At 38.0% G+C, this 11,933-nt stretch overlaps 1 protein-coding gene across 2 annotated transcripts; it reads right to left on the bottom strand.

Moving 5' to 3' along the window:
• Window positions 1-1,093: 1,093 nt before the first annotated feature.
• Window positions 1,094-11,363, bottom strand: LOC143847193 (MACPF domain-containing protein At1g14780-like). Of its 2 annotated transcripts, none has more exons than XM_077355932.1 (7): window positions 10,758-11,363; window positions 6,714-6,952; window positions 5,892-6,093; window positions 5,741-5,818; window positions 5,467-5,650; window positions 4,670-4,815; window positions 1,094-1,840 (listed from the first exon to the last, which is right to left on the bottom strand). In XM_077355932.1, the coding sequence occupies exons 1-7, from the start codon at window positions 11,013-11,015 to the stop codon at window positions 1,130-1,132; spliced, it is 1,818 nt and encodes a 605-aa protein (XP_077212047.1). In that variant the 5' UTR covers window positions 11,016-11,363; the 3' UTR covers window positions 1,094-1,129. The 2 variants fall into 2 exon arrangements, with proteins under 2 accessions (XP_077212047.1, XP_077212045.1); XM_077355930.1 differs by having other exon boundaries at window positions 4,670-4,833; window positions 10,758-11,362.
• Between the last annotated feature and the right edge of the window lie 570 nt (window positions 11,364-11,933).

An 11,933-nucleotide genomic window follows, 5' to 3' on the forward strand; every position in this document is an offset into this window, starting at 1 on the left:
TGCTTTTTCATGGACGGCGGCCTACCGATGCATCAATACTTGTGACCGCTTGCAGAGTAGTGGCATGCATCTTGCAAGTCGATGTGTACAATGTTACAACAGTGAAGAAGGTATCGACCATCTCATGATTCACTGCCCCTAAGTTTATCGCATATGGATGTCCCTCATGCGAGTATGTGGCATGTCTGGGGTCTTTCAGCGCCGCATATCTTCACTTATCACTCATTGGGGAGGGCCTTTTACGGGTCGAATTGGACAGCCGATGTGGGATATAATCCCGCATGCTCTTATATGGAGTATCTGGCGGGAGCGTAACAACCGCATCTTTCATAATAAGGAAAGGGAATGGCAACATATTGCTTTGGAAATTAAAATCTCTGTTATATCATGGGCAAAAGCGAAGATGGGAACACCCTATTCGGTGGGATAGATACTACGAAATTAGAATAGAGTCATGATGGAAGGAGAACCATACTGATTACACCAAGATGGACACCACCACCGGAAGGATGGCTCAAGCTGAATTTTGATGGGAGTTCCTTTGGCAACCCTAGCAGGGCTTGTTTTGGGGGGTATTATATGAGATTTAGAAGGCAACACAATTATGACATATTCGGGATCTGCGGGTCTTTGTGATGCCAACAAAGCTGAAGCAAAAGCCTTGCTATTTGGATTACAATGGTATTCTGAACACAACATGGGACCCTTGGTTATCGAAGGAGACTCTACAAATGTGATTGCATGGGCATTGAATAGATGTGCTGGACCATGGCAGCTATACCAGGCGGTGGATGAAATTAGAGATTTAGTTAGGCTTGTCAAGCCACGGATTATCCACAAGAGGCGCACGGCTAATTCAGAAGTGGATACCTTGGCAAAGGAGGGTGTGGATAAAGTGAAAAATGTTATTATTTTCAATCACTCAGATCTAACTATGTAGTCTCCTCTTCTTTTTTTATATTATTGAGGACGTGTGATTTTGGATCATTTACTGTTGGGGACATCTTGTCCCTATGTAATGATTTATCATTGGTAAAATTCTGTTACTTATAAAAAAAAAAAAAAAAAAAAAAAAAAAAAACAGAAGAAGAGAGAAACCAAAGAATGAACACTTTGTGAGTACAAGTTCTCATCTCAACGCAGGATAATTCAGGAGAGCAAACTTTACATGCAACCCAATCTTACCACCATCAATAACCAGCTTAGCAGCAGTGACCAACCAATGCCCTGGAGTATTCTGCGGGCCCCGAACCACCTCGGCCATCTCAACATATTTTAGGAGTTTCTGGGATTGAACGGGCACGGGTGGACCATCTGGGTAGACCCCCGAATTGAGGACAGGGGGCAACTTCTTTGCAGCCACCGATGACTCACGTTGAGTGAACGTGGTGCTCAGATTTGTGAGGAAGCTTGATTTGTGAGAAGCTGTTGGTGGATGGGCCCACTCCGTCTTTTGGATGGTGCAGTTAGGGAGGTATGTGAAGAGTAGACGAAGATGGAGTACTGTTTTTGCCAATTTCCCTCCTCTGGTGAGGAGTTGAACGCCAGTCACCACAAACACACCATTGTTATAGCCTCCCTGTAACCATTTGGGGTCGTGCCTTACAGCTGAAGTGCATACGTGGGAGTATCTCTTCCATTGGACTGGCTCTAAGTAACGGCTACCTGATTCATCGGACCCTCGCCAACGACATGACCATGTGATAGAGGACGGTGCCAAGGAAGATTCGACCACACTCGGGAGGCTTGAAAGATGTTGTAAGTGTATGGCCAACCGGTTGCACTTCCTGCCTTCTAAGTACAGCCGCAGCCCAATCACTGGCATCTTATTGCTTGAGACCTGAAGTAAAAAGAGAATCAGCAATTTTACAAGGGATGGTAAGACGTGTTTTCAAAGTCGAGCTGCCCATGTGAATGTTCTAATCAATTGATGGGGCCCTATGTGCATGACAGAGCACACATACATAGGGAAATGCTAGGCAATTTCGAGGAAAGTGGGACTGATAAACTTTTATTAAAAATAAGTTGCTCTAATCGTAACCGGATGAAAGACCAGATCAGAGCGAAATTCTGATTGGAATGTTTTTGCCACCCTGTTTTGTACCGGAATTGATATCGGTCTGAGACATTTTGTCCATTCCAGATGAAATGAAACAGATTTTATAACTAAGACGGGTTGGCCTACAGAATCAGGCTTCTCATGTGTTTCTTATATTAATTTTTCCACATCAAAATTCAGCTTGATCACAAACTGGATGCAACATCTGTAACAATGTATCCTACATGATGTGATGGTGTCAAATACAGATGGGAGGTGTCCAATATGAACTTCCTAAAGTGACATTAAGAAATATACATCCATAAGAATTTAAAGAATTGAAGGAAAAAATAACATTACACATTTACAATATCCAGCATATTTGACATTTGACTATAAATGATGACATGTTATAAATGTTCAAAGTAAACATTATAATACAACACATAACATAACTTATCTATTACAGTATACCATTTTATTATATAGTATAATAATGTCCTGAAGAGTGCATAATATATTTGCCCTATGTTTTAAGTTTTTAAAAATGCGCATCAAATTCCACACATATGTCTAGTGGCATTGGTTTGGAATGTAAATAATGCGCATCAAATTCCACACATATAGACAAAGTACCCCTGATAGTAGCTGAAAATCTGGTAAATGATTAACAATCAGTATTAAAGATATCGGTTTAACAGAAATAAGGATAAGCCCACTGATCCCAGAAAACCATGAGAATTCGATTTTTGAAAGCAATAAAAAATTGTTGTCCATGATATGATGTACAACTAGATCAAAAATCAACCACTACAAGATTATAGTGAGATAGGCTTTACAGAAGCCCTCTGCAAATCAAAAAGATTTCAATCCACTAAGGGCCCGTTTGGATACCCCTTGGATTTGGATTTGGAGGTGAATTTGGATATCCAAAATCCATGGATTTGAAATCAAGAATTTTAAAATTCACAAATTTATAAATAATGTTGTTTGGATAACCACGTATAGATTTGGATTTCAAATCTAAATTAATTTTTTTTTGTTTGGATGCTCTTTGGATTTGAATTTGGAATCTAACAAAACCAAAAGGCCCTAAAATACTTGATATAGGGGCATTTTAGCCATTTTCCATGATCCAAGGGTACTCTAGTCATTTTACCCTATATGGGGGTATTCTGATCATTTTTTATGTCATAAGGGTGTTTTCGTCACTTTCCATGACTCAAGGTATTTGGTTATTTTCACCCGGTATAGGTGTATTCCGGTCATTTTGCATGACCTGAGGGTGTTCTAGTCATTTTACCTAATATGGCGTATTTTTATCATTTTTATCTCATGAGGGTATTTTTAGTCATTTTAGTCATTTTTCATGAGGTCATTTTTACTTGATATAGGGGTATTTCGATAATTTTTCATGATCTTGGGGTATTTTAGTCATTTTACCCTATATGAGGTTATTTTGATCATTTTTATGTCATAAGGGTATTTTAGTCATTTTGCACGACTCGGGGGTATTTTGTCATTTTTACCTGGTATAGGGGTATTTCTAGTCATTGTACCTAATATGACATATTTTTATCATTTTTATCTCATGATGGTATTTTTAGTCATTTTTATGAGTCATGGGTCATTTTTACTTGATCTAGGGGTATTTTAGTAATTTTCCATGATATTGGGGTATTCTAGTCATTTTACCCTATATGAAGTTATTTTGATCATTTTTATGTCATAAGGGTATTTTAGTCATTTTGCACGATTCGCGGTATTTTGTCATTTTTACCTGGGATAGGGGTATTTCGGCCATTTTGCCTGACTCGGGGGTTTTCCACTCATTTTACCTAATACAATGTATTTTGAGCAGTTTTTAATGTCATGTGGGTACTTAAGTTATTTAACACTTTTTTGGTATATTTTGGTTATTTTAGCTCTGTTTGGTTGCCGGGTTTTTTTTGTTCCTGGGAGTTATGTGGGAGAAAAAAAATACACTGGGAGATAGGTGGGAAAAAAAGTCCTAGAAGTATCCTGGTAAAATAAAAATCCCATGTTTGGTTGACCGGATTATGGTGGGAAAAAAAAAAACTTTATTTGGTTGCTTGAACTGTTGGGTAGAAAAAAATTCTTCTCAAGCTTATTTTTGGTTCCTGAGTTTATTTTTGTTCCTGGGGTTATTTTGGGATGGGATGAAAAGGCAATCATTACAAAAGTGAGATTAAAAAATTCACCACACAAGCAATCATTACAAGAGTGGGATTAAAAAAAACCTAGTGCTAAAAGGCAACCAAACATGGGAAGGGACCAAAATTTAACTAACTCTTCCTGGGACAAAATTTTAACTGGCAACCAAACGGAGCCGTGGTCAGATTTAGATTTATAAATAACCTCTCGCAGAAAGGGTTTATAAATCCAAAAAATTACACTTACATGAGGAATTTGTAAATCTTGTGGATTTCACTCAAATCCAAATCCAAATGTCATAAAGGCTTGCCAAACGCCGAATTTGGATTTAAAAATCCAAATTCACCTCCAAATCCAAATCCAAGGGGTATCCAAACGGGCCCTAAAGGAGTATTTAACTATTTACTTCTTAAGATAAAAACATAATGGAGATCCAAAAAAAGAAAGTGATTGTACCTGGGTGGCACTGACATGAAGCTTGGGACCCATAAAACTGAACTGCATTGCAGATGAGGTCTTCCTTCTTTGTGGCCCAAGGGGCAGCTCATTAAACATAGGTGCCCATTGCCGAGGAACTTGGAATTCCAAGAAGTACTGTAAATCTGCAGAGGGAGGTTTATCTGATGATAAAATGGTTTATTAGAGGAATGTATGGCATATGTGATCAACTTTATCCGTACTGAAGTCATCTATTACGTTTTAGGTAAGAAACAAAAAACGACTCGGGAAAATTAATAATCTTAGGGGCCGTTTGGATACGCGGATTTTAGAATCCAGGTTTTTAGTTTGCAAACAGTGTAAAAGAGGGTTCATGATCAAGCTGCTGTATGCTGTCCTGACAGCGTTTCTTGGATTTTAAGTGAGAAATTCATGTTTTAAAAATCTCTCCTGCATCCTTAGATTTCTAAAACCTGGAAATATGGGAGGATCTGCTACTCTCTTGCTGACGGAAAGAAGGGCGAGAAGTAAAAAACGACGGCTGGTCTGCTTCTTCTCTTGTCTCTTAGCTACAATTTTGAAGAAATCCTGGATTCTAAAATCTGCGTATCCAAACGGCCCCTTAAAGAGAACACATTACTTTTGAGGAAAACGTGAAAAATGGGAATGTGGACATAAGAGGCATTCTGATTTCAGAATGAAACACAACTAGAAAAAACAAAGGGAACAGAAATTCTAATGGAATCCCTCCAGCCAATCAAAGTGAACTCAACTATGTTGAAATCGTAAGTAAAACTGAGCATTGAGGCACTTACAACGAAGATATAGGTTAATTGCATGGCTAAGGTAGCCGCTGCCTGGAATACCGGTAAGAAGTGAAGTAATGGGGACAAACTTGAAGAGTATAGCATCAGGGTTTGTTGGTACTGTCTGGAGCCATGTGTGGTGACTAGGCAAAGACACATCCCCTCCCCTTCTTGAGCAAATGATTGTAAGTCCCTGTTGGAAAATAGTTCATATAAGCTCACAGTTAATGCTATCCTCAAAGGCACACATCAAAGGGTAAATAATTGGTAAATTCAGGCTTACATCCTTGCTTGATGTTTCTGCAAAGGTAGCCAAATGCATGTTGTTTGTGTTCAATATCTTCTGGAAGACCGCAGGAGCCTACACAAAGAAGACTATCAACACACATCCACGGATAAAAAGAAAACCACCAAGCAAACTGAAGTTCAACTACCTTGTGTTTGCCTTCTCTAGTTTTCCGATGTCGAGGAGAAATGTCCCTTCCATCTGAAAATAAATAATCTCCAAGATCCTCTAGATGGCCCTTGAGTTCAGCAGGAGGAATGGATGATGAAGGCTTCTGTCTAACACAAACTACATCCTGACCACCAACTGCCATTCCCACAATTATGTGTGTCCCGTATGTCCTGATAAATCTGTTATTTGAATCTAGTCAAAATCAGTACTGCATTACACTTCCATACACCAGAGAAATAAAACTGCATCAAAAATAAACTCATCCAAGTCGATATGGATCGGAAACTGACACAAATCTAGTTAAACAAGAATATGAGGAGTAGAAACAACTATACAGAAAAAGCCAGAAAAATGCAAGTTGTCTTGTTCGTGATGATTAGTCCAACCCAAGTTTCCGTTCACAGAGTACAAGGAAAGTGAGAAAAGGGAAACCATGCAGACTACTTGCAGAACAACTGAAATTTGTAGAACAACATAAATCTAACACCTCATTAATCCGGATATGATCTTTAAAATTTAAATATTAAAACATAAAGGATATTGAGTTTGCCAATGTTCGTGTTCATTAAAATCCGTCCCAACTTGGTACCCTGAGGCTCTAATTGAGTTTGCCACAAAGGTCAACAAATTGAATTCAGTTGGCATGAACAGGATAATTTAGACTATGGCACAGACTGGGTTTAAAAATTTAAAACATATTGCTATATTGATGGTGGACCATAACAAAAAATGACCCACTTTAACAGCAGGAAAAAATTATTCAATGTACTCATATAAGAAATGAGAGGAACATAAATACCTAGATAGTGATGGAGGATCCCAGTTAGATGGAACAGCCTTCTTCACTTCCTCTCGAAGGACTAACGGAGATGCAGTCAAATGCAAATTGTACAGGGAGATGAAGTAACCATCAAATGCGAGATATTTAGTGTCCACGGCATCCTCAAGCCAGGCTCCACTTAAATCAAATAAAGCACTAAAGTATCCTGAAGGAACTTTTCCATGTACTGAAGAATTCTGATTAAGTAACTCTGACATCTGAGAATGGAAAGAATAGCACTATTCAGGAATGGAAGTAAAGACAATAAGAACAGGAAGATGATAAAGTGCCCCTTCATATACTAGGCCACCCCATTTAATGGTTTTGTGGCCAAAGAAAAAAGGGTTCAATGGTCATAAAGCCACTGTAAGGGCGGCGTTCATGGTAAAAAGGACGGTGCATTTATCATCGCCCCAAAAATCACATGAGAATATTTCTGGACAGATTAATAGGACAAGGAAATATTAAACTCTTAGAAAATCCTCAGTCAAGGGATCAATTCATGTTCTTTGTGCAAAGTGAATTCTTGTTGGAGAGCATGCACTTCTGCATCTAGCAACCACCTTACTTTTACATGAAGGATTCTAGGTATAAATCTTTTAGCATATATTAGCAGGTCACAGAACAAACAGCAGTTGAACTCTATCAACCAATGGCCATGCATTCCACACAATTACATGAAGTTTAATCAACCCTAAATAGTGACAAATCCTGTTTTTCACTGGGGTCTTGAGGGTTAGTAGAACCAGCTTACATACATACGAGGAGACTGTGATGCAAGTATGGAGGTAAAAACAAGAAAGCGGCTTGGTAAAAAATATTTAGCTTCCATGCCCTGGGATCAAAACTCACTCTAGAATTGACCATAAACCACTTAAACCAAAATTGCAAAAGTTTCATGAAAGTGCAAGTCTAGAGCACTGTTACCTGCTTCATATTTGAGTTCAGGCTTCATCCTTAACAGTTCATTGTTAAGTAAAAAATAGTTAGCTCCAAGTACCCTGGGATCAAAACTCAGTCTATAATTGACCAATTTCTTGCTTCATTTCTATTTTTCCATGTGAATAAAGTTTGTTGTAATGGTCGATGAGAACAAGTCTAGAGGGCCCAGTAGACAATTTGTAATGTTCTTTTTTGACATTTGGGCCATGTTTGGCCATCATGATTTTTTTTCATGGAATTTTAGTTTATCAAGAGCTTAGAGAGTGCTAGAGAAGGTGCGAGCATGGTTTTAAATTTCCACCAAAATAGACACAAAATGAGCAAAATGTTTCCTTTTCCATCCCCACCAAAATGCATGCTGAAACCAAAACTGTAAGGGTATTAGTAGTATACTATATTAATATGTGATACATACTCATATTTATATGAATTGCATATGAAGTGTTGTGTATGTAGTATATATAAATGTTTATATGAATTACATGTGAAATGTGGTATGTACAAAATGAGCAGACATGCGCCATCACATGTCACTATGTCTTTGATGTTGGTAAACCATTAGGGCCTGTTTGGTTTGCCGAAAAGGTCTTTCCAGCCTGGAAAGGCTTTCTGAGGAACGCCTTTTCCTTTCCTTTCCTTTCCAATGAACATCTTTCCGTCGTTTGGTAAAACAAAGCTGAAATAGAAAGCTTTTCCCTGGAAATGTATTAAACTCGTTTGGATGCATGGTATTTGGAAAAGAAATATGAATTCATTTATTAAGTGGCAAACGATAGCCAGTGGGCCCCTCATGTATACTAATGATTGTCATTTTTACCAATAAATACAACCAGATACTTGTGTAGGCATATCATTTTCTACAAAATCAAAGAATTTAACATGACAACAATTTATAGCACTGTTCTGACTCACAGAAAAGCAGCCGTGCCTACTACAAGACTCGGAAATTGAGGTTCTTCATCAGTTACCATAAAGATAAAGAAATGGAAAACAAAGAGTTAGTAGAACGAGATATATTTCTATTTTAGAGGGACTTAGAAAATGAGCTTCCTTCACTCAATTTCATTCCAGGAAAAACAATAGTCTTTATCCTAAATAGAGAATCATTTGTAGATCAAATTCTGGTTCAGGGAATGCAGCAGAATCCAAAACCTTCATCGTATGAAAGAAATGATTCAGGTAGAAGAAACCTATAGCTAAGATGTAACTTTCTTGGGTCCCAATTATGTAGGAAATAACCTGCCCTAACACCAATTATAGAGCATATAAGTTGAGATTTACATCCTCATATTCCCTGTGTCCCAAATTTGAGGAATCTTGCTTTGCAGTTCCCAAAGAAAAAGTAATTATGTACAAAAATAAACTGACCTCAATTTTCTTTTCACATCAAACCCATAGCCAACCTCACTTAAAATATATAGCCCATTGTCACCACTCACCACCCATGGTGTTTTCAGAACCGAAGATCCCCAATCTTCATATATCCAAATAGGAATAACATTAGTTCCTAAAATCTATGCCAATTACTAAATCCCAATGCCCAAGAACTGAATTTATAAACAGGAAAGGAAACTTTTACATTTCATGGCTGTCAGTTTAATATGTGATTACAAAGATCTATTTATAATCTATCAAAAGAACAGCAACAAGACATAATACAGACACATTACTTGATCTAATTAGTTTCTGAAAATAAGGGCAAAGATTTAGTATTTGCACATTCCTAGTTGCAGCCACCATTTCATGACTGTCAGTTTATATTGTGGATTTGTGGAATAGGGTTGTGGCTTGCTTTATTCTCCACCCTTCTCTTCCTCTCTCTATCTCGGCAACTCGATCCTTGTGTTTCGATGGAATCTTTTCTGATAGCAGATTCTTATTTGTAGTGGATGGAAGAAGACGTGAGCAACATACCCTCTTTTTTTGGCTAACCTAGAAGAAGAAGACGTGACGAGTAGTGAGAGGTGTTCCCGATATTTGTTAAACTCGTGGAAAGGAAACGCGCATCCCATGTCTCACCGCGGAAAGAATTTCGTGGATTCGTGAAGTATTTATCTTTTAGATGGAAAGACCAATCCAAGGGGGATTTGCTTTCCTTCTCCTACCAAACAACGAAAAGAGGGATAAAGTTGGAAAGGTCTTTCCTTTCCACCCGATTCCACCCCTTTCCAGTGAACCAAACAGGCCCTTATGGATGGTTGTCTCGCTTATGTGATGGTTCATGACTGTGTATTTGTGCTTATTCTAGCATTTCCTGAAGTTTCATCTTAAAATTCTATCATTAGCATATGCTTCCATACGTTTCCGTAATATTAAAAGTTTATCTTAAAATTAATCATAGTGCATTTTGAGATTGAAACCATTCTTCCTGTTTTTCACTTGATCTACATCATGCATAATTTCACCAAGTTCACAGCAAGAGATTGTCACATTTTTGGACAACAATCTTGCCGTTCTTACTTCTTAGTCTTTAAGCTCCATTGTGAAGAACAGTGTTCACAATCACTCCTCATCAGAGGACATATAAATAATATCTCTCTTCACTCTCATCTCTCCCAACAATATATGCAACACGCATGTTCGGTCATTTCCTCATCCATCCTTTTTTTCCCAAGTCCCTGTTTTTTTGGATTTAGAAAACCAATTGTGAGTCCAAAACTGATCATTGGACTCCAAGTTTAAACGTAAATTTGACTCCAATAATCAGTTCTAGACTCACAATCAGTTCTCAAAATCCAAAACAAACAGGGCCAAAATCTTATGTGACTATATCATGATCATTAAAAAGCCAATGTCATGCTTCAAATTAACATAACTTTAGTGGAAAAAAATTACGAATTGTCGAAAAGTTAGCTGAATTTAGGTGAGGACATCTGAAAGCCTAAATCTCATGTGATTACATTATAAACACTAAAAAAGCCAAATGTTATGCTTCAAATTACCATATAATTATAGCAAAAAAACTACAAATTGTCAAAAAAGTGAATTTAGATAAGCACATTTGAACTAAACAAGATTACTAACTCTAAAAGTAACTGAAAGCTAAATCAATAGAAACAAAAAAGCAACAAAGAAATCAACCTGATTAAACTCGAGCACATCGGACTGATACCGGATCCGATCCCCTTTATCGCAACCGATATCTCTCGAAACCCTAGGGATCACAGTCGTCCCTCCAGGAATCACAACATCTCTACAATTCTCCTCATCTAATTCCACCAACCGCCCAAACGGAAGCCCTAATTTGGAGAATCTCAACCTAAAATCAGACGTAAGATCAAACCCTAGACCGAGCGATCTCACGGGTCGGGCCTCAATCGACTCGAATTCATCCAACATTCCTTCAATCAAAACCTAGTCCGATTCAATCCAGATCTATCGATTCTCCTCTTTCAAAGTAGCAGAAATCACCTAAAATGAAGATCCTTTTTACATTGAAAGGAGATTTTAGGGTTCCAAACAGGTTTTTTTACTCTTTCAAAAGAGGGTTTTGGTTTTCTCAGGGTTAGACTAGGTCGCTTTAAAATAGCTGACATTCTGTATGAGGAAATGGAGTTAGGGTTTGAAATGGAGAAGAATGCAAAAGAGAACGAAGAATTTCCGGTCAGAGAGATTGCGTGTTCGTCTTCTCTCCTGTTCCCCATTCTTTCTTTTGGTATTCTATCAATTTTAGGTTGCACTGCTTTAGTCGTCCTTATTACGGCATTTTTTCCTTTTTCCTTTTTCCTTCTTCTAGGTTTTTGGGCAATTATAAATCCGCACCCCTTTTAGGATAATTCGCACACATTTCTGGCAGACTTCACTTTGACGTCAATTCACGTTAACAGTGGAGTGAATTATCCTGTCGGGGGTGCGAATTTATCATATTCATTTATTTTTTCTTTCTCCTGAGGTCTAAGTCAAAGTCAAAGTCATATGTTCGTTGGATAGTTGGATAGTGCTTTCCTCGAAGCTTCCTTCTGTGTGGATTGATGAGGTCAGTTTGATAAGTAGAGAATTAAATGCTGCCGTGTTTGGATATAGGGATTTTTTTTCTTGGAAGAAACTTTTCGTGAAAAGTGTTTTTGTTTAGTGTAAGCCTTGTATAGTCCAGCATTGTTAGAATGATCAGAACCGCCCATTTGATGGGCCACAACGTAAATAGGTTGTGTCCCAAAAATCATTTCCATAGGATGATCTTAACCGTCCGATCCACAAGGTTTCTATAATATATGCAGTTCCTCGATGGATCAGAGGGCTAAGATCATCCTCTAGCTC

This window comes from Tasmannia lanceolata, unplaced genomic scaffold, assembly GCF_043159265.1.
Source record: "Tasmannia lanceolata isolate RefF3 unplaced genomic scaffold, GAP_Taslan_0.1 ptg000015l, whole genome shotgun sequence".
NCBI classification, from domain to species: domain Eukaryota; kingdom Viridiplantae; phylum Streptophyta; class Magnoliopsida; order Canellales; family Winteraceae; genus Tasmannia; species Tasmannia lanceolata.

Coding starts and splice junctions, on each gene's coding strand:
- LOC143847193 (XM_077355930.1), bottom strand. CDS start 11,015: ATGTTGGATGAATTCGAGTCGATTGAGGCCCGACCCGTGAGATCGCTC. Junction 6,094..6,713: donor GATCCTCCATCACTATCTAG/GTATTTATGTTC, acceptor TTCAAATAACAG/ATTTATCAGGACATACGGGA. Junction 1,841..4,669: donor TTCATGTCAGTGCCACCCAG/GTACAATCACTT, acceptor TTTTTACTTCAG/GTCTCAAGCAATAAGATGCC.